General features: G+C 40.2%; 1 protein-coding gene across 3 annotated transcripts in view; it reads right to left on the bottom strand.

Moving 5' to 3' along the window:
• Positions 1–23,199, bottom strand: part of RELN (reelin) — a 518,586-nt gene that overhangs the window by 100,575 nt on the left and 394,812 nt on the right. For all 3 annotated transcript variants that reach the window (XM_047695315.1, XM_047695316.1, XM_047695317.1), the window contains exons 24-28: positions 22,288–22,474; positions 16,046–16,251; positions 10,753–10,924; positions 10,066–10,266; positions 4,978–5,210 (exon numbers count right to left, since the gene is read on the bottom strand). In XM_047695315.1, the coding sequence (XP_047551271.1) occupies positions 4,978–5,210; positions 10,066–10,266; positions 10,753–10,924; positions 16,046–16,251; positions 22,288–22,474 (999 nt within the window). The remainder of the gene's footprint in view (positions 1–4,977; positions 5,211–10,065; positions 10,267–10,752; positions 10,925–16,045; positions 16,252–22,287; positions 22,475–23,199) is intronic.

The raw sequence follows: 23,199 nt of genomic DNA, 5'->3' as shown, positions 1-23,199 counted from the left end.
ACCTGACAGTCAGGAAGGTCTCGAAGGATCGAAGAGATGAGGATTGGGGAAAAGACAAGTTTAATTTTACATAATTTTACTAGATATAAACCACAGTGTGGCTTGACCATTCAAATCACTGAACAAAACTTCCCCTTTGTCTTGCTTTCCCAGATGAGGAAAAAGTTTTAGAAGATAAGATTCTATCTCTAACTCCTTTCCCAATTACTTTTGTTCACAGGATGCCTGAGTGACCAGGAGAATAGGTTTTTATACCTTCCCCTTCCACCATCACACCTGAGAGCGCTGTTGTACTGGCCTCTCCAACCAAGAAGATTCCTGCAAACCTGCTTGTCCTGTGCAGAGACTCACAGGTGATAGTGGCCATGGAGGAGATATTCTGCTGAACGCTAAACAACTGTGTTTCTAGCACATTCTCTCCTACTGTGCCCCCCGCCCCTGCCCCTGGAGATACCAACATTTTGCATTCTGCACAGGGAACCTACAGCAGGCTGCGTGACAGGATATATTGTATTGCCAGGATGTTGCTGAGTGTCAGGGATACACCAGCTTATATCTATAGCCACTGAAGTCTCTCCTTTGTAGGTAAGAACTAAGGTAATGAGTACGCGAGGACAGAATGCTCCTTTGAGAAAACCACCTTAGAACTGTTTGTGAGAGAGTAATGTTCTAGTAACTATTATAAGCACGCTGCCTCATGGCAAAATAGCTCCCAATTTTAACAATTTTCACACTTAGAATTCTCAGCTTTCCAACACTGCATTTGGAGATAGCGGAGCTGAACATATTGCAGAAGAAACAACAACCGCTCTCAAAGTGGAAACATATTTACTACTCTTCAGTAGAGAGCTCTTTGTCATGGATGCCACTAGCCAGCTGGCTGGATGGTGTTCAAATCAGCCAGGAAGCTGGACTCTAATGAATACTATTTCTTCTTCCCAGGGCTGAGGTCCAAGACAATACGGATACATTGGGAGCCTCAAAATATTGGCTCACTTTGCAATATTAAGGAAAACCTTTTAGTTCTCATATATAGCTTTACCACTACTTTCATAGCAATGTCTTGTAGTTCCTATATTCTAGTCAGTGCAGGAAATATACACCCCGTGCTGTGCCCCAGCTTCAAGGCTTGCTGCGCTCTCTATATGGAAGAGCTGTAGTTGGGCCAAAGTTTCAGAAAAGCATCAGAGGAGGAAGGCAGTCATCTTGGTGAGGATTAGAGGGCTGCACTGCTATGTGCCCAGCTTGCGATGAGCAGAAAGAAGGATGAGATGTCCATGAGGGTACCAACACAGATAAATTCTCATGGCAAAGGAAAGATGCCTCAGAGGGTGAACCCTACAAAGCAGAGGTAATAGCTGGGAAGAACAATAGATTAGGGAACCACTCCTAAGGAGTAGAATTTAATCAAGGCAATGTTCTTGTCCTGGACATTGCTCATGCAGGGGGGAGTCCTAATAACAAATATCCTTTTTTTTTTAAAAAAAAAGATTTTATTTATTTATTTGAGAGAAAGAGAGAGCACGTGAGCAAGCATGAGAGGGGAGAAGCAGACTCCCCGCAGAGCTGGGAGCCTGATGCGGGACTCGATCCTGGGACTCCAGGATCATGACCTGAGCCAAAGGCAGAGGCCCAACCAACTGAGCCACCCAGGTGCCCTAATAATAAGTACCTTAATGGCTTTTAGTATTCCTACTGGTCAGTGGCTTTTGCATTTCCTATTCCCCACCCCTCAACTTTTTTTGAGTGGAAGTATCTATTGTCATTAACCTGTCAGTGTCTCACCACTGTATGTTGGATATGGATTATTGTGTTTTTTAGTTCATAGGCCTCTAGATCATTAGAAGCCATATCCAGGCCATAGCCTGACCTGATAGAGATCATGAGATCAGTGACTTAGTGCCTGATGCTGTAATGGGATGACACTTGGCAGGTCTTGGGAGAAAAGTGAATTGAATGTATCTGGCCGTGGGAGATGTGAGTCACTGGAGGTAGGACAGATTATCATAGATTGTGACAATAATGCCCCCCAGTGAATTATACATCTCCTCATGGATATGTTCCTTGGTAGTCTGACTTTTCTGCACTTCCTGTCTGAAAGGGGAGTCTGTTTTCCCACATTCTGAATCTAGAGTGGCCTTGTGACTTGCTTTGACCAATAGCATGTGGCAAATAAGATACTTTTACTTCTGTTTTCTTGGAACTCTAGAAATACCAACTGTGATAAATACTGGGCTGAAGACAACACAGAGAGAAAGGTCCTGCTGGGCCCAAACACTAACTAACCCACTGACTAAATACAGTTCCATGATGGAGCCCAGACAGAGCTGTGGCAGGACCACCCAGATAATCCATGAAACCACAAGAAAGTCAATCACTTGTTGCTTTTGTTTGGAGAGACAAGATTTAGAGAGACCGGTGGCATAGCAATAGATAACTGTACATATATCATCCTAGGCTGTATTTGGTAATATAAACAAGGAGTAAGGATGATTTTTTGAAAAGTAACATATCTGGGCACCTTGGTGGCACAGTCAGTTAAGCATCCAACTCTTGCTTTCAGCTCAGGTCATGATCTCGGGGGTCTAGATCTCAGAGTTGTGACCTCTAGGCCTGAGTCAGTGTCAGCACTTAGTGGGGAGTCTGTCTGGGATACTCTCTCTCCCCCACCCTCCCCCACAGCTCCTTCCCCTGCTTGAGATCATTCTCTCTCTCTCTAAAATAAATAAAATAAACTCAGGGTGCCTGGGTGGCTCAGTGGGTTAAAGCCTCTGCCTTCAGCTCAGGTCATGATCCCAGGGTCCTGGGATTGAGCCCCACATCAGGCTCTCTGCTCGCTGGGGAGCCTGCTTCCTCCTCTCTCTCTGCCTGCCTCTCTGCCTACTTGTGATCTCTCTCTGTCAAATAAATAAATAAAATCTTTAATAAATAAATAAATAAATAAATAGACAAACAACCAGACTCAATCTTAAAATTTAAAAAAAAAAAAAAGTATCTATGCACCCCTACTTCCTTTTTCCTTCCTCCGGTTAAGAGATGACGAGATCTGGAACGGCTGCCTTGGAGCCAGAGATGAGACTGTTGTGCTCAGAACCGCAGACCACCCTGTCGGCTCTGAACTGCTCCCCTCTGGACCGTGATAGGAGAAAGAGTTTCTATCTGGTTGAAGCCTTGTTAACCATTTGTATCTGTTTCTCTGTTAGAGTAGCTGGGCCTGTATCCTACCTAAAGCACACTGCAAGTCAAATTCTTACATTTCACCAAAGAAGGCCAACCCAGCAACATCGCCACCATACATCAGTTCATCTGAGTCTCTCTTTAAGATACTACAAATAACATTGGGATATAAAGACAAAAAATTACTTACAAGTGGACTTAGATCCACCAACTGACAAACTCTTTCCTGGGAATAACTGGTATTTAAAGATTAGGCTTCAAAGTTTAGTAGATTAACCCAGAAACTTGTACATCCTTGACTAAACAAGTTCTCTCCCGATCTGAGAAGTTTGTCTACCAAAGTGCGTGGCGTAATTTTTGAGAGATGCACACCTAAGTATGAGGGAGGGAGAGAACATAACCAGCTTCTCTAGCTAGATGATGCACAGTGAGTATGGTGATCAATTCAGTGAATGATGTCACATCCAGAATGGTTGGAATGGAAGAACTTTGTGAATAAAGCAGTCCTGTAGCTTGCTAAGCTTTTACCACTGTATCAGTCAGGATGAGATCAGTCCTTGTTGACAAACTATCCCCAATCTCAGTGGCTTAACTCAAAAAAAGTTTATTTCTTGCTTATGCAAGTATGTTCACTGTAGGCTAGCAAGGAAGTCTGCTTGTTGTAGACAGGGACCCAGATTGATGAAAATTACATCTCCAAACACGCTTTCAGAAGGCAGAGAACACGGCAAAATGCACACGGGCTCTCAAAAATCACACATTTCATTTCCATTTACGTTTTATTAGGCCATGTCAAACTTAAAAAGGTGTGAGGAAAATATAAATCCTTCTATATTCCAGGAAGGAAGCAAGCTGGAAATACTGCTGAATGGCACTAATGAATATTCCAAGAATATATTAAGCCGTGACCAGAAAGCTGTACAAGTAGATTTATATCATCTAGGCTCTGCAGAAATGCTTTAACTTAGTCACAATTTAATGCTACATTCTGGGATTCAATTAAGAAGTGTCCAACTTGAAGAATGTTTCTTTATCTTTCATAAAATGATAGAGTTAGAAATCCTGGTCTCTGTGTTAGCTACTTTACTTGGCTTAAGGATACATATGCATGCTATATATCTATTCTAGAATAAATGGAATGGAGAATGGAGAATGGAGAAAAAATTGTATCTTTTTTCTTAAAAATCAGAATGTATTTTTTTCTTTTTACCCAAACATGAGAACTAAATGACCCTGCATTTTCTCCCTTTGTCCTAGCTGCTAGAAAACTGGGTTAAATTTATTGCCCTATTAATGAAACTAATTCACTTCAAAGTTTTTTTATCCATTTATCTCATTTCTCTGTCAATTGATTTTTAATCTTTCTATTATTTTAATAGTCATTTAAAGGGATCTTTTATATTGCAAGATATCTCAAATTGTCCACACAGGGAGGCATTAAATTATCCAAAATCTCTAGAAAGTCAAAGTCAGAGATTATAATGACTTGCGACTCTTAGACTTTAACATCTTTTGTTCACTGCTGCATTCCCAATGTCCAGACTGGTGCTCACTTTGAGCGGATGAATCAATGAGTGAATTTGTTTGCCAAGCACACAGGGCTGTATGCGCACAGGCACCTATGCACACACCCTGACGTTGGGAATATTGCCCCAGGGCTTTTTTCCTCAAGAGTCCTTTAGTGACTAGATATAGCTAGCCTCTATAAACTCTTGTAGGCTACTGAAATGATGATATTGAGATAAATGTCTGGTCCCAAGAAAGAATGCCTACGGCATGTAATAAGAATGGTCACTTTACCTGGATGCAAGAGACCTTGGAATGACAATGGTGATTCTCGTCCATTCCTCAAAGTCCCCTGTGTGATACACGGTGGGCTCACTTAGTTCTCTGGAGTTGCCCTCACATCCTTTGCCGGCAGAAGCTGGGTAACAGCCTTCTTTCACCAGAAACCAGGACATACCCGCATCATGAGAATACTGAAGAAGAACGGGGGCAGCACTGCTGAACTGATTGGCACAGCCTATGTTTAGCTGTCAAAAGGAAAGACAGGATTAGACAAGGTTTTGGTTCCAAGTTAGCACTCAACACATTAGGTGCTTCAGCAGACAAGGCTCTTGCTATGCAGTCTGCCCTATATTGACAATGATAAGACTTTCAGCTCAATTCCAACAAAGACCCTTCCACAGGTTCTAGAAATCTTTAGGTGACCAAGAAATGCTTATTACAAAATGCTTGGCCAATTGCCATTTGTGGATTTCTTGGGATTACAGGAGCGAAAATGGAGACATACTATCTATGATGTTAGAGCCAGGGATAAAATCCAAGGAGCCAAGAACTGGTTTTCTTCTCTTATTCCAGGCATATAAACAGAGGGAACCAGAAGATGAAGAGCTATACTCTTCAGGACAAGAAAGTTACCTGAAGAGAGGGCTATCTTCCCTGTTTTCAGTGGAACAAGTGTCTTTACTCTATTTTCTTGCCAAAACTCAGTAAGAAATCATTGCCAACTTAGATCAAAGAGCTAAGTTTTTGCCACTGCATCAAAAACCCAAAATGATCCAGAAATAAAACTACTATTGTTCTGTGTATTCATGTAGTGGAATGTCATCATAGAATTAACAATGTGAAAAAATTTTGGAAAAAAAAAAAAGAAAAGAAGAGCAACTTAAATCCGAATACCCTAGCATAAGTGTTTTTATTTTTTCTATTTTCTCTTCTAAATTTTAGAAAGAAGTATGTATTTTGGTCATGTAGTTGAAGTTATCACACGTCTAGAACTTTCCTTCTACTTTCTATTTAACCTGTTATTTATTATTATATGTAGCATTGCAAAGAATGTATATTTTTTTCTTCAGTTGATCCGTTATCACCAGATAAATTTCTGGCAATAGTATTACTGAGTGAAAATGTAGAAACACTTAAAATTTTTTATTTGTATGTGTTCATTTTTAATCAGTTGGGTTCAAATGAATCAGTTTTACCACACCTTTGAATATTATTTGAGTTTAAAACAAGTTTCTTTCTAAATCAGTAAATGTATAAATGATTTTATTACTGTTTTAGTTGACATTTTTTGGTAATTACAAATGTCAAGCTCTTTTCCTGGTATTTATTTAATCTTCTGCCATCTTATATGAATAACCTATTCATATCTTATTTCATTTGTTGGTGGGAGCCACCATAGAATTTTATTGTTTAGACTATAGATAAGAACAGTAAAATTACATAGAAAAAACCCACTGAAGTAAGCACTCAAAGTAACATGATAATGGCTGGAGAATAAAGGATCAAGTCAAAGTCAAGGGCCGTAGGCAAATAATATTGGCCCAGAGCTCAAGAGATCAACCAGTTCATCCCTGTGACTGTTGGCAGCTTGATCCAGTCTATCAAAAGAAGATTCTCTCTTTTCCTTATTCCCATACCCACAGCTAGAAAGCATCTCTCAGAAGGGTTTGTAACTGGGTTTGTAGAAATTTTATTGTGATACATTTATTTAAGTTTATATAGTTCAATGTCAACAATATAAGCAAAGACTTGACAATCTCCGACGTGTGATTAAACTCGTCTAACACAAATTCCTTTTTACGCGTAAGTAAGCATAGCTTTCGGTTGGTGTGGGCTGACAGTAATTACAACAGACACACACAGTGAGCTTTTTCTCATAGACCTCTTATGACTGCTGTTGTTTCTAAAGTAGACAAATCTCAGGAACCTTCAGTTCTTGAAAATCTTTGCCTTTTTTAATTGATCATTTAGCCTGCCTCTTAACTGTCCATGTTTTCTAGTATTCAATTCTGGCTTTCTTAGAATCTTTTTAGTCTATACATGCTCCCAAATCTCATTCACAATCATTATTTCAAATCCATTCTGACTATCTGGAACTCCCAGACCGGACCCCTCTTCAGCTCTCTGGAAATGTCCATAACTGATTCCTACGAATTTCCCCTTCAGTGGTCCCCAGTCACCCCTCGTTCCGCAGGTCCAAGTCTGCTCTCATCATCCTCCACCCTCACACAAATCCTTCCTCTGACTGTATCTCTAATTTCAGCGACTGGAGCCAGTACTGTGGGAGTCATTCTCAACTTCATTCTATCATCCAACAGCTCACGAGAGAACATGTTGACTGTGGCCCTTTAACATCTCTCGGATCCATTTCCTTATTGTTATAATGCCACGCAACGCCTTAATCTGGCCTCCTCATCTCTTCCTTTGATGCCTACTCTAGCATCCTTTCTTTGCTCAGAGTATATTCCACAGTCAGAGCACCTCTCTCCGCCTCCTCCACTCCCACACCATCTTCTTTATCTTTTACCTGGATCACCGCCATAGCTCTGCCCTTGCCTCTGTCACTGCACTCCCAACACTGTCACTAGAGGCTTTAAAAGCCTCAGTCACAGTATGTCACTCTCCTGCCAGCCATTTTACTCAGAGTAGAAGCCCAAGTCTGACTTCCTTTGTGCTACCTGTTCCCTCGTTCTGTATCTTTGTGCTCTAGTCACAATGGGGCCCTTGTGATTTTCTGAACTTTTCCAAGCACGTTACAGATTCAAAGCTTCTGTACTTTTTGTTCCCTGTGCCTGGAACGTGCTTTCCCAGACAGCTGCATGAATCACCCTTTTAACTTTTATTTAAAAAATTTTTTCTATTAAGATTTTTTATTATTTATTTGACAGACAGAGACAGCAAGAGAGGGGATACAAGCAGGGGTAGTGGGAGAGGGAGAAGCAGGCTCCTCACTGAGCAAGGAGCCTGACGTGGGGCTCCATCCCAGGACCCCGGGTTCATGACCTGAGCCAAAGGCAGATGTTGAACAACTAAGCCACCCAGGCGCCCCATCACCCTTTTAACTTTTACAGGTTTCAGTTTAAAAGTCATTTTATTAGTTAGGGGACATGACTACCCTTTATAAAATAATAGTTCATGCTCTCTATTCCTATTTATTTTCATAGCCTACAACAGAGCCTGGTTTGTAGTAAAGGCTTTATAAATATTTGCCAAATCAATGAATAAATGTACTTGTTGATTACAGCTTCTCCTCTTGCTAAGTCAACACCCATACTGCTGCCAGGATGATATCTCTAAAACAGGTCTGATTCTTGCACTTAATGGATGAAAAATCTCCCATGACTCATTGCTCTTGGGTTATTGTCCAAGTGCCTTAGTGTATCATATAAATCATATATCATATAAAAAGCCAATTTGGATCAACTTTCTCTCTTACCTCTATGGCACATACTCCAGGCTCCTGAAAGTTTCCCAATTATCTATTTGCACTTTCATGTATTTTCATATATTTGCACATTCTCTTCCCTCTAACTGGAATTCTTCTCTCTCTGTTGTTCATCGGGCTAAATCTGTATTTCTGGAGACTTTCCATTTCAATCCATCCATCCAACCATCCGTCCATCCAACCATCCATCCATCCAACCATCCGTCCATCCGTCCATCCGTCCATCTGTCCATCCAACCATCCATCCATCCATCCATCGAACAGTTGTTTCTGGAGCACCTGCCAGGCACCATGCCAGGTACTCTCATAGGATCCAGGGTCTATTTCTACTACAATACTCCTGTGATAATGACTATTCTTTTTTCTGGCTCACTTGCCAGTTTCTGAGCTCCTTGAGGGCTAGGGTCATATTTTTCATGTCTATATTCCTAGCAACTAGTGTTTGACAAATGGCATGCGTTACAAAAAAAATGTACCAGAACTGGGTACAAATGACACCAAGTTCTTGTCACAGATTCTAAATAGACATTCATCATCAATTCCTAAGTGAACCATAATTCATATCTACTATCAACTAATAGCCACAATCAGAAGTTTTCTGCTGGTGTGATTTGAGAATTGAGATTTTTCTCACGCATTGAATATTCTTATGGGTTAAGTACTTGGAACATTTAATAATGTTTTCTTGACTTAGATTTTTTAAACACCAGAACATCATCTTGCAGACTTTAACGCCTACACTATCATGATTTTGTGACTAATTAAATCAAGAAGGTATAAGGTGAGAAATAGCACAGTATTCCAGCCAACGTATTTGCTATTGCTATTATCCTATTACCATTTTAAGGTGGTACCAACAAATTAATACCAAGGCACATACTGCTATTAATGGTTTTTTCACTGTAGTTTAGCGTCAGACTCTAAACAAGGAAGGATAACATTTCAGCAATCATTTTATTTATGACTAACTTCCTTGTTTACAGACCTGTGGAAATTATATTTGAAGAGCTGCCTATAAACATCTGATCTCTTTAGTAATTCCATTTGTAAATTATTTAGCATCTCCATCCTGTCATTACGTAAAGACCATGTAGTTGTGCTAGCTCATTAAAACTGCATTACTTTCGACCCCAGAGTTCACCGATGGGATTTTATTATAAACAAAATGAAATTTTGATTAGGCTTCTGAAAAAAAGAGCTTGTCAAAGTAAATACTTGCTATACATGTTGACATGTGATCACAGTGCTGAAAAACAGCAAGCTTTTAAGAGAACGGTGATAATTATGGTACAGCGTTACTAAATAGAAGGAAGGGCAATTGTTTGAAAGTCCTATAGTAAAACCACAAAATAACTCATAAGTCCAAAAACTCAAACCGAAAAAAAGAACTTCTCTCTTACCATTCAGAAGCATGGGATTCATTAAGTTACAATCAGACTGAAAATCTAAAAGTCAGTTTTCAAGCTGACCAGCTTTTCTCCTTGTGGGTAGTGCTAACTCGGGAGCTCTGCTGTTCTAAGACTGTTGAACCTCTGTTCAGGTGGGTCCCTTTCTTCAGAGAGTTGGAAAGATTTGTATCCTTTCGATTTCACATAAGAGTCTGGAAGATGTCCTGTTCTTTGACCCACCCTGGGAAGAGACCTGTGCATAAATACCTTGAACTGTAGCACATATCCAGGTTTCAAAGTCAAATCTCGAGTTACGGCAAATCGATCCCCGTCTGATTTTCCAAATACCATGGCTGATGGCGTGGCCGAGCAGAAAGTTTCATTTTTAACCATGCCTTCATTAGCCAACATCAACCACACACTCATCTGATTCATCGGGTAATCAAAAGCTGGCTTCTCATAAAAGTTCTAAGAGGAACAATATAGACAAGGCAGAAAGGCAATTGGATAGCTTTGCATTTGTATTTCCAGAAAAATACAGCAGAATCTCTATATTATTATTATTATTTTTTTACTGCCACAGACCTTTTTCCCTGATGATTTAACAACTGAAAATACTTTGTCACTGTGTATCTAATTTTATAAACACGGTAATAATCATGCTTGATATCTTGGCCAGACTTTCTAGTCTTTCCCTCCCTCCCACCCTCCCTCCCTTTCTTTCTTTCTATTTATCTATGTATTTATCTATATAATCTGTGAACTGGCAGCATAGAGGATAACAGAACAATTAAGAGCAAACCAGAAAAGTAAGTACAGACACTGAAAATTTACTTTATTATAAAACTTAGATTCAAGGGTCAAGCACTGAATCTCTGGGGGAAGTGAGAAGTTCTTTAATCCCATCTATTCTCACAATCCTGTCTTCTTGGAGCTCAGACATAAGAAAGATACCTGAGGTAAAGTTGGGTTCACAATCGGGATGACCTGCTTTTGCTTCTCTGACAGGATGATGATGTCATCAACTGCCCACTGGTCGTAGCCCTCCCCTGAGAACACAGGCTGCCACCAGCGAAACCTGGTGCAAGGGGTCTTAGCAGCCGTTGGGAGCTCCAGGTAGACGAATCTGCACAAAAGCAAATCATTTATGGCTGGGAAAGGAAAAGCTGGTTTTTAGCAGCTCTTAAAATAGCAAGAGTAGCAACAAGAGAAAGTTTAGTTTTGTTTGATCTCAGGATCGTTTTGAAAGTTTTTTTTTTTTTTTTTTTTAAGATCTCAATTTCTTTATTTGAGAGGAGAGAGAGTGAGAGAAGAAATCAGGAGAGAGAAGCAGACCTGCTGCTGAACAGGGATGCTGACACGGGGCTCGATCCCAGGACGCTGAGATCATGACCTAAGCTGAAAGGCAGATGCTTAAGCATCTGAGCCACCCAGGGACCCCCAAATTTTCCAAGTTTAGACACATCAAGAGATTTAAAGTTTTAAGTGCCTTTAGTCCTTGTCATGTTTATTCCATTTGGAATTGTATCTTTTGGAGGCAAATATTTCTACTAAATTTGATTTACGGAACAGTCTTTTGATTACCATGGTATCACATTTCTAAGAAACACCTGAAGAAACTGTTCCTTTGTATGTTTTTACATTAAAATAGCATTAATTTTTTTCCAAAGCAGTTCTGTGTGTTAATATGAATTAAAAATGAAACAGAAAATCACCCAAATCTTCTGCCTAGTTGACCTCTGTTAACGTTTTGATATATATCATGAAAGCATGTAATCTTTTACATAGGTGAGATATACAGAAAATATGGTTTTTATTTCAGTTTAAAATTTCATATTATATCATAAGCACATTTTCATGTCAGTATATATATATTTTTTATGGTTTTGTCACAGAGAGAGAAAGAAAGAGAGAGAGAGAGAGCAAGGGTGCACAAGAAGGTGGAGGAGTAGAAGAAGAGGGAGAAGCAGACTCTTCGCTGAGCAGGAAGCCCAATGCTGGATTGGATCCCAGGACTCTGGGATCATGGCCGGAGCCAAAGGCAGACGCTTAACTGACTGACTGAGCCCCCCAGGCATCCCTAATTATTTTTTAAGATTATTTTGCTATCTATATATTTTCATGACACAGACACACTATTGTTTATTTTACTTTTCCCTGTTATAAATATTTCTGTAATGAAAATCTTTTTTTTTCTAAAGATTTTATTTATTTATTTGACAGAGAGAGATCACAGGTAGGCAGAGAGAGGCAGGCAGAAGAGAGGGGTAGAGAGCCTGATGCGGGGCTCGATTCCATGACCCTGAGGTCGTGACCTGGGCCAAAGGGAGAGGCTTGACCCACTGAGCCACCCAGGTGCCCCTGTAATGAAAATCTTTATGCATAAAGCTTTACCAACACCTCGGTTTCTTTCTTTCTTTTTGTTTTTTACAGATTTTATTTATTTGACAGAGAGACAGCAAGAGAGGGAACACAAGCAGGGGGAGTGGGAGAGGGAGAAGCAGACTCCCCACTGAGCAGGGAGCCCGATGCGGGGATTGATCCTAGAACCCTGGGATCATGACCTGAGTAGAAGGCAGATGTTTAATGACCAAGCCACCCAGGAGCCCTTCTCAGTTCATTTCTTTAGGGAAGACCCCTAGAAATGGAAGTATCAGAGTGAATGAACTAGTCATGTTTAAGGCTCTTGCTTTTTCCAAATTTCCTCCTGGAAGAGTTCTGCCGTTTGCAGAAACACAGGAGAGGACCTGTCTTGCTGCTCCTGTGTGTAGACAACACTGGTGTTATCATTGAGAAATGACCACCAGACTGCTGAAAAATGGTATCTCTTTTAGTGCAAGAAAAAAAATGGTATCTCTTTTAGTGCAACAGAGTTTAGCTATTATTCATATTTTATTAAACCTCTAGGCTTCCTCTTTTGGAACATCAACTCATTTCTTTTACCCATTTTTTAAGCTCTTCACAGGAACACCAGCCCTCTGTTGCTCATTATCAGTGGCAAGTATCGTCTCAGTTTTTTTTTTTCTTTCACTGTTTTCTTTGACAGAGATGTGTTATGTGTGTATGTAGTTTTATGTCTGCAGATAGTATATTTCTATATGAGTAGCCCTTTCCTCTGTTAATTCTTCTATTGAATTTGTGTTTAGGAAGTTTAAATCTCTTTCTAAGATCACATACTCACCCACATGTTTAAGTCTTTAACCAGTCTTAAATAGTTTTTGATGGGGTCAGGTAATGAGCTAAAAAGATAATTTTCCCCAAGAGCCTATCCATTTTTTTCTAACACCACTTGATTGAATAACAATTTTTCATTGATAGTTCATGGTCTCATTTTAATATACATTTTTTTTACATATATGTGAATTGACTTCTAGGTCATGCATTTGGCTTCATTATTTGCTCTATCCATGCACTATTTAAATTATTTTGGTTATATAGTGTGTGTTTTAATATCATGTAGGGGATTTCTCTGTTTTTTTTTTCCCCAAAAGTTCAAGCTATTTTTGCCAGTTTATATTTCTAGATCTAAAGTTCTCCAAAACATACCACTAAGATTTTCATTGGAATTGCATGAGACAAAAATTAAGAGATATCTTCATATCACAATATTTAGTTTTCCTATCCAGAAATGTTGTATTATTTTCCATTTATTTGTTTTCCTTTATATCTCTGAGGGAAGTTTTGTAGTTCTTCTTTAGAGAGATGCTCAGTACTTTTGGTTAAAGTTCTTCCTTATATTTATTTGTCACCACAAATGGGGTCTTTTTCTGATATCCCCCAACTCAAAATTTCCCTGCCACAGTGTCACAGAACTCTTTGAGAATGTGGTGAAATATTTTGGCTCTAAAGAAAAATTTCCATAAATAAAAGCTGAATATTTCTGAAATTTGAAGAAACTATTGAAGTTTTGTTAGTCTCTGTAGTAATCTAGTCACTTTACTGAATGTTGACTAAGTTCCCAATCGACCATGACAATGTTTGTAAAAAATAATTTGAATTATTTTAAATTGTTGTTTAAATTAGTTTGGCACCATTATCAATCCCCTTTGTCCTGTCCTGGGAGAAATATCACCTGGTTCTGTCTCACAAATATTGTTTCTGACATTCTCCCTAGAGGTTATGGCTCTCATTTTTCCCAGTTTCCTCCCTTCTGGTTTCTGCCTCTCTCTGTGTCCCTTAGAAGAAAAGCTTTTTGTTAGCTGTCTACATGTTCACTTATGTTATATAATGAAAAGTTATGTCACCTTTAAATGACTCAGTGTTTTTTTTTTTAATTTTTTAAATTTATTTTCAACGTAACAGTATTCATTGTTTTTGCACCAAACCCAGTGCTCCATGCAATCCGTGCCCTCTCCAATACCCACCACCTGGTTCCCCCAACCTCCCACCCCCCCGCCCCTTCAAAACCCTCAGATTGTTTTTCAGAAAAATGACTCAGTGTTTTAAAACAACAAACTCAGGAACCTTCCAGCTGCAAAAGAGCTATATGTTACACAGTATGTTCAAATATATTTAATTTGTAAGAACTTGATGTATATAGTCTTTGATAATATTTTTCTTCAGTAAAACAAGGTTCAGTTGTAAAATGCAAAACAAGACTTGACACAGTTGATGGTCAACATATAAAGAAAGATTCTGGGGGTGCCTGCGTGGCTCAGTCATTAAGCATCTGCCTTTGACTCAGCTCATGATCTCAGGGTCCTGGGATTGAACCCCACATCGGACTCTCTGCTCAGTGGGGAGCCTGCTTCTCTCTCTCCCTCTGCCTGCTGCTCTGCCTAGTTGTAATCTCTCTCTCTGTGTTAAATAAATAAAACCTTAAAAAAAAAAAGCTGTTGTCTTTATGTTGAAGCGCAAATACAAAGATGATAAAACAGAATACTCTAAAAGTAATATCTGTGAATAAATTTTAATGACATATAAAATATAAAGTATAAATGTCGAATTTCAAAATGCTACATATTTGTAAAATAACTAAATTTAAATATAGAAAAATATCGTGATTGCCTGGTATAGGTTTTAGTATTAAACATGAAGCATTTTCCCAAACTCCTTAACTGTCATTGTTTTTATTTATTACATATATTCTTCATCCATAAAAATGAAGGTGGGGATGAGCCAATAAAAAATTTTAGAAAAATCTGAGCCCCACAGATATTTTGTTTACCATTAGCTCTGGCGCTATATGAAAACTTTAAAATCTATCTTGCTGTTAAATCTAACCAATGAACACATATATTTATGTGGTAATATATAGATGTTATGTTTATATTCAATATATAAAAATAATTTTGCTTTATACATATTTTTACATGTTTTTATTTTCATACATTATATAAATTTATATTTAATACATATTTAATTTTATAATAGTTTACTATATACAAATAACATTTTTTAAAAGATTTTATTTATTTTATTTGACAGATAGAGATCACAAGTAGGCAGAGAGGCAGGCAGAGAGAGAGAGGAGGAAGCAGGCTCCCTGCCGAGTAGAGAGCCAGATGCAGGGCTCCATTCCAGGACCCTGGGATCATGACCTGAGCCGAAGGCAGAGGCTTTAACCCACTTAGCCACCCAGGTGCCCCTATACAAATAACTTTATATATATTATATGGTATGTGTATATTTTAAAAACCTGCAAATGGGAAAAGTGAGTTTTCTGTAGTAAAATTGGTCAACTGTTCTATTTTTCCCCTAGTCATGATTTTTCTTAAGTTCTTTAAAGAATACAGCCATAAAAACGAGGGCTTTTTGTCCAGAAACAAATTAAATGAAAAAAATTTTTTAAAGATTTTATTTATTAATTTGACAGAGAGAGAGAGGCACAGTGAGAGAATGAACACAAGCAGGGGGAGTGGGAGAGGGAGAAGCAGGCCTCCTGCCGAGCAGGGAGCTTGATCCCAGGACCCTGGGATCATGATCTGAGCCGAAGGCAGACACCCAATGACTGAGCCACCCAGGAGCCCCTTAAATGAAATTTTTATCTCCTGGGCCATCATTTATGTCAGGCACTTATGAATTTGTCCACTTCTTTCTTTTTTGAAAAAAATTTTTTTCTTTTATTTACTTATTTTTAAATTTTCATTTTTGTACTACGTTCAGTTAGCCGACATATAGTACCCATCATCAGTTTTTGATGTGGTGTCTCCTTTTGTAAGAGTCAGCAACATTTTAGAACCAGTGCAACAAAAACGTACTCTTTACCATTCCTGGGAACCACCAGAAGGCCATCCGGGGCAATTACCTGGGTTTGCTGAAGTCTGAGAAGTACATCTCTGCCAGCAGGTGCCACTGGATGCCCCCATTGTTGCTGTACTGGAGGAGGACGCCCTCCTCTCTGCTGTCTGGCTTGTTACACGCAGCACTCTCTCCGCCAATCTGAATGTAGAACTGGACAAAGTCCACCCAAGACGTATCCAGATCCCAGCTTACCAGCTGTCTTTTTCCAGCCTTCCCAAAAGATGGAAGAATCACAGAGTCAATCATCTGGGAGCTCTTTGGCATTTTGCTGTTTCGGTTTCAAGATCATACAAACATCCTAGCACTCCGGGGAGATGATTTTGTCTCCACTTAATGTTGAGAAGCACGAGTCACACCATTTAATCCTTTGCTCTGGTTATGGTAACTGTTCCTGCCTATGTTTGATTAGTCTCTGCATCATTGACTTCCAGACTTGGTTATGAGACCTTTGGGAACTGCTAATCATAGAAAGAGTATTCAAAAGTCTTTAAAAATAAGGCAAAATTAATTTTAATTAAAACATTCCCTCTATTTGCTTTGTAAATCTCCTCCAGGCAGAGTAGCAGAGAAGAAAGACCTTCTTACTTTGAAATCAGCTGGAGCTGGGTTGGAATTTCAGCCCATTATTCATGCTGTTCACTAGCTGTGTGACTTTCTGAGCTTTTTGTCCCCTCAATGATACAATATGGGTAATAACACCTTCCTTATAGGGTGCTGCAACAATTAGGTGAAATACACGTCACATGTAATTTGCCTAGCATGTGGCATTGCTGAGGAAACATCCTCTCCACGGATACACCCGGACCCCCCTCCTTCTTGGGAATTAAAGTGAAACTGACAAAATAGGAACTTCCTGATGAAAAGACAGAATACTCAAGCTCCTGGTCTCTCTGGCTCTTTCTTGGAAACAGAGAGGTCAGGAGGGATCATTTCAGTAAGTTTTTGTGACTATGAAATGGTCTTTGTGTTTTAAAAATGTGAAAAATTTCCTCAAATTCAGCAACTTGCTTCCTCTGCTCCATGTGTCTCCTACATGTCACAGCCCTGTTGTGAGTAAATGGGTTCATGCTAATGGGACGGAAAAAAGGTTTGCTCATGAGATTCCAACGCCCAAACAGATATGCCAAAGCTAATCCACAGGCTGCACTGAACGGGTTTTGGAGAGCTCCCAAGGAGTTCAATTAAAAGTCAGGAAGAAAAATGGAGATAGGATACACAGTATAGAGAAAAACACCTCTCACACTTATAATTTAAACCCTACTCTAATCCACTAAGTTAATTAAGAAAGGGTCTCAGTTATTAGAAGTCACAGGGGAAATACTTGGGGATAATTAAAACAGTACACTGTTACTGATAAATCTAAAGCCAATTAAGAGATTCCAAAATAAACGAGGGGGCCAGCGAAATGAGAACTGAAGTTAATCCTGAGACAGGAACTTACTCTTTGGAACTCTCAATTTTAAGTGTATTTTTTTTTTAAAGATTTTTTTTTTTTAATTTATTTGACAGAGAGAGATCACAAGTAGGCAGAGAGGCAGGCAGAGAGAGAGAGAGGAAGGGAAGCAGGCTCCCTGCTGAGCAGAGAGCCCGATGCGGGACTCGATCCCAGGATCCCGAGATCATGACCTGAGCCGAAGGCAGCGGCTTAACCCACTGAGCCACCCAGGCTCCCAGTGTATTTTTTTTTTTAAAAGATTTTATTTATTTGAGAGAGAGAGAGAGAGAGACAGAGCTCATGAGAGGGGGAAAGGTGAGCGGGAGAAGCAGACTCCCTGCTGAGCAGGGAGTCCAATGCGGGACTCGATCCCAGGACTCCAGGATTATGACCTGAGCCGAAGGCAGACGCTTAACCCACTGAGCCACCCAGGCGCCCTTAAGAATGTATTTGAGAAAAGCTTACAAGTAATATAGATTTTCAATGTGTTAGGTGCACTTTTAATTTTTTTTTTGTTGTTGATTTGAGATATTATAAGCGAGAAACACCTCAGAGGTTATTATAATCTGGTCTAGAATTTTCATGCCTCAGGATCATTATAGGAAGAATGATTTTCAGAAGAAAACCTACAGAACCTAGCTAGTTAATTCTAATCCAGGAAACTTCTATGAAGAATTTGGCATGTGGAAATGAGCCAGAAGGATAAAGATGTAGGGTGAGGAGAATTATAAAAATCCAATTATCACAATTAGCTGGTTGGAATGATTGGTCTATTGTGAAAATCACAGAGCAGTGTTGTTTTTCCAGGAGACTACGGTGTTGGTTGACAAAGGTTTCTAAATGTTTTGTGGGATTTTTGTAAGTGGAAAATATCACACAAATGCTTAGTTTGGCCCTGAAGATGTTTTTTCCCAGAGAAGAACACAAATCATTTTCTTTTGTTCAGTGACCTGAAATGCTGAACACTGTTTTACAGGGAGATAAAAAAGAAAAAGGAAACGGCTCATGGCAAACTTTTTGTCAGAATTTAGAATGTGATGTAACACATGCTTTGCAGTTTCTCTCTTCTACTATGATCAATGTACTTACGTGTGTACGTGTGGACCTGTATACATGTGTAATGGGCACACATGTGTGTTGGAGTAATTGCTTACAGATCTCCTTGCTCTTGGAATGTCAAAAATACTCTCCTATTTCCCCCCAACATTCTAGGTCAAAATGTCTCACTGCTTTCAGGGTTTAGATAAAATAAAACACATTCAAAGGAACAACTTTAGAATCTAGAGACTTTATAAAATGACCTCTAAAACATTTCATGAAACTTTAACCTTTTGCCTATTAAAATCTTCTTTATTCAAAATCTACTAGAAAAATGATTCTACTATATTTGTTTGAAAATAACCATTTCTTTAGAACCTCTTGTTTTCTCATTTTCTTTCATTCGTTCATTCATTCCTTTCTTTGGTAATAATTACTGGGTGCCAATCACACCAGGCACAATAACCACAAATTTGAAAGGAGAGTTCACAAGCATGTGCAGTGACAATAATGACAGACAGGGCTACAGACCGAAGTCTGCTCCTTGTAGAGTCCCATTTTGTCATACTATCATGTATCAAATCCCCAATCTATTCCGTCTCAGAGGTACTTACTGATTTGTAAATGCCTACCATGTGGCATGCTTTTCTGAGCTGAACATCTTATCTAGCATTCAGCTCAGTCAGTAGGACTCAGCATCTAGCTGGGTCCTATGAGAATAAAAATAAAAACATGATCTATATATGTATAGAACACCGATGAGGGAGGAATTCCAAGAACAGGGAGCTCAGTGTAGTTTGCCATAGTCCCCAAAAGCTCCATGGAGCAGCAGGATTTGAGCCAAACGCTACCAGGTTGATAGAGATACAGAGCTGGTGGAAGGCATCATGGTAGGCAATGGAGATTAAACAAAGGCAGGGAAATTGGCAAAACCTGGGATGTAGAGGAGAGATTTCTGTTTGGACAAGAGGTCTGATGTTTCAAAAAAGAAATAAGTTGTATAGTTAGGGCAATGTCTGTGATAGAAGAGGGACAGGATGGAGCACATTTTAGGTTTAGAGTGGTTTGCAAAAGGTGGTGGATGTGCACAGTGTCCCCGCGGGTGGGGGCTGCCAAACCCTATATCCCACACCTCCCTGGCTATGCCACTCAGAGTACGCCATTCCCCAGGACACTGTGATTGGCCAGTCAGAAACGGTCCCGAGGTTTTTCTATGGGCCTGCTCAGAAAGCTCTGTGGTCCCAGTACCACTCTCATAATGACAACTGACCTGAAAACAGAGAGGGTAATGTGGGCATTTGAGTTTCTGGTTCCAGATATCTCTGAGGCCAGTTTCATCTAAGCCCTCCCTCGTGTTTTGATTATATGAACCAATTTCCTCCTTTTTTGCTCAAGCTAGTTTCTTAGAATTCAAGAATTCTAAGAATTCTTACTTAGAGTTACTTAGAATTCAAGATAGATCTGCTCGATATAAGAGGAAAAAGGGAAAAAAGTGCTCTTCAGATATATTTTGATAAAAATTTAGGAAGAAAGCTAGATTGGGAGGGGAAAAGAATGATTTTACTTTTGAAATGCTGATTTTTAAGAAAGATTTTATTCATTTATTTGAGAGAGTGTGAGAGCATGAGCGAGAGAGCAGCAAAGGGAGAGGGAGAAGCAGACTCTTCACTGAACGGGGAGCCCGATGTGGGGCTTGGTCCCAGGACCCTGGGATCATGACCTGAGCTGAAGACAGACACTTATCCGACTGAACCTCCCAGGTGCCCCTGAAATGCTGATTTTTAGCGGCAGGGAATACACATGGAAATATCTAACGACACCAATTTTAAATATATCCTCATAAACTGTAATTGTGATAGCTAACACTTACTGAGCGATTTCTGTATGCCCAACACTATTCTTTATTCTTTACCTTCTAACCCACTGATCCTCCCCAAATCCCACTTTACAAGAGAGAAAACAAAAGTACAGAAAGATGTTATAAATTTGCAAGATGAACCAGCTAACCAGTTTTGGAGCTTAGGTAAAGATTTGGGTAGCTTTACTACATAAATCACCTTGAATTACAGTTATACACATATTGATATGTAACCTTTCATCTTTGAAATATTTGTGTGTATGCATACATGTTTACTGGGATGTTTGGTACATACTGGAAAACTGATGTTCATGGGAGACATAATCTTCCCATTTCTGAACAATTACCCAGTGTATCCTGATCTGTGCAATGACTATTGGTCTCTTGTGGACGATTATCTCTAACAATAATGAGCAGCGGATGTTCAATGTCAATAGATAGGAAACACCATCAAGTAGAATTCACCCCTGATGTTCTGTCATTCTCTACCTTGTTTGATTGCTGCTGATTCTTTGTTCTGCACCTGCATCAAAACAAAACCTGTACCTATTTTTGCATTTGCATAAATTAACTTATTTTGGATTTCTTCCCAGATTCCACAACATATGAGCCCTGCAGTGTATCACCCACACCTGCGTATTTGTTAGGTGATGTAGACTGGGACATTTCCAGTTGTCCTAGAACTGGTGGCTATAGTCCCTGCTGGAAAGAAGTGGTTTTAAGCACCTTACATTCTAAAGAGAGCTGCTAATAAGTAGGGTTAGATATGCAGCTCAGGGTGGAGAACTGGACCTGCTCCCGCTCTAGTCCTTTTGAGGACTAAAGAGACGACTGGAGGAGGGAGAAAGAAAATAATGTTCCCTAGATGGTAGCAAGGGAGGAGAAGAAGGTGGTTTGCCCCTCCCCATTGCTAACCAAGCAACAGGGGTTGGGGGTGTTCCAAGAGAATCAGTCTTAGAGATTCTAGGTGTCTACTGACCTGTCTGCCCAACGTAGTGCTGTCCCTAGTGAAGATGAACACCTCAAGAAAAACTTCTACACTGTCTCTGTATAGACTTTCTGTCTGTGTGCACCCAAATCTGTATGTTGAAAGCCTAACCCCTAAAGAGATGGCATTAGGGCATGGAGCCTTTATCAGGTTATTAGGTTAGTCGGTTATGAGGGTGGAACCCTCATTATGGTATTAGTGCCCAAATAAGAAGAGACACAAGACAGTCTGCTTTTTCTCTCTGTGCTCTCTCCACCACAAGTGAGGATACAATGAGAAGACGGCCATCTATAAACAAGGAAGCAGGCCCTCACCAAACACTGAATCTGCTGGTGCCTTAATATTGAACTTCACACCTTTCAGAGCTGTGAGAAAAAAAAATTCTATTTAAGCCACCAAATCTCGGTATTCTTGTTACAGTAGTCTGAGTGGGCTAAGGAGTGGCGGAATCAGATTGCAGCAGAAACTTGCTGCTCTTAAACTTGAGGCTTCGCCTTCACCACCACCACTCACCCCTCACTCCCAGGCCACATGCTCATGCACCCTCCAATGCCAGGGCTAGAAGACCCGGAGTCCCTGAGCCACTCAAAGACCCTCATGCTGGCATGGCAGGAGAGGAAGGCAACGAGGTTTAAATCAGGGACAAGAAGGGCAGGAATTTTCAACAGCCCTAACCTGGATTTGCAGTAACCCAAAACAATCACCCAACTACCAGAGTTTCCCAAATGTAGTTCAGGGATAAGGATTATACAAAGGAATTTAGAAGCAAGCAGTGTGGGGAAACATAAAACTGTCCCATGTTTGTACCTTCTGAGTTCAGGCTGCTTCATAAATGCTCACAAATGGAACTAGCCATTGCGCTGATCACATATTCCCATAGCTTAGTCAGACCTTAGTCATCACTCACCCCTCACCCCCAGCTCCTACCTTGCTGAAATACAGAGATGATCCAGAAGAGATGACCCCACACCCTTGTTCTGGCTTTACAATTTCTCCCCCAATGACTTCTTGCCAGTCAGACTCCCAACCATTCTGGTTCTCAAAATCCGACATGATTGTGGAAGGAAGAGCAGCTTCTGGGTGGCATTCTGTGCCTTGGTATCCCTGGTCACACCTGGGAGAGAGGAAAGGCCACGTAAGCAAGTCACAGCCTCTTTTCTGGGAATGCCCCAGCCACGCTCCTGTGATGTTTCCCACGTCTCACTTTTACTCAGACCTTAGCATTCACACGAGATTTTTCTCGACAAAGTCAATCTGTGTTGGCAGGTCGGAACGACCTTCAGTTTCGGACACTGAGAAGAAAAAAGGACAGAATCCTTTCTTGAAAGCAATGGTGCTGTAACAGCAGAACTGAGGCATCAAGGAGTAATTAGGGAAGTGGGTACGTGCGTGTGTGCGTGCGCCTGCACGCCTATGCGTGTGGGGGTGTGTTGGCGGCTGGGGCGGGGCGGGGCAAAAAGAGTGGGATCTTCCTGTAGGTCTCGAAAGTCACGTGGAAGTGTTTGCTCATTAGACAGCCATGTTTTATGGCTCCTCTTTATGATTAAATTACATCTCTTTTAGAGTCCGAGTATTAAAGTGTGTTCCTTTCTCATCCCCATTAGCGACGATCGCCGCCTTCCCCTGCCTACAACCTTGAGCTTCTGGTCACGCGGCACAGGACAGCACACAGCAGGGCTCTGACTCGTGTTTTAAGACTGTCAGGGGAACGGAAGGGAAACAAGAGCAAGGCCCTTTTAACCCCCAAAGACGACTTTGGGGTAAATTAATAAACTCTGGGATGTAAACTCAGGAGGCCTCGTCTTGAGGTGCGGTTTTGAAGTTTAGGATATCTAGCTT

The sequence above is a fragment of the Lutra lutra genome, chromosome 11 (assembly GCF_902655055.1).
Source record: "Lutra lutra chromosome 11, mLutLut1.2, whole genome shotgun sequence".
NCBI lineage: Eukaryota > Metazoa > Chordata > Mammalia > Carnivora > Mustelidae > Lutra > Lutra lutra.
The sequence above is the reverse complement of the archived record's forward strand: the minus strand, read 5'-3'. Positions and strand labels throughout refer to the sequence as shown.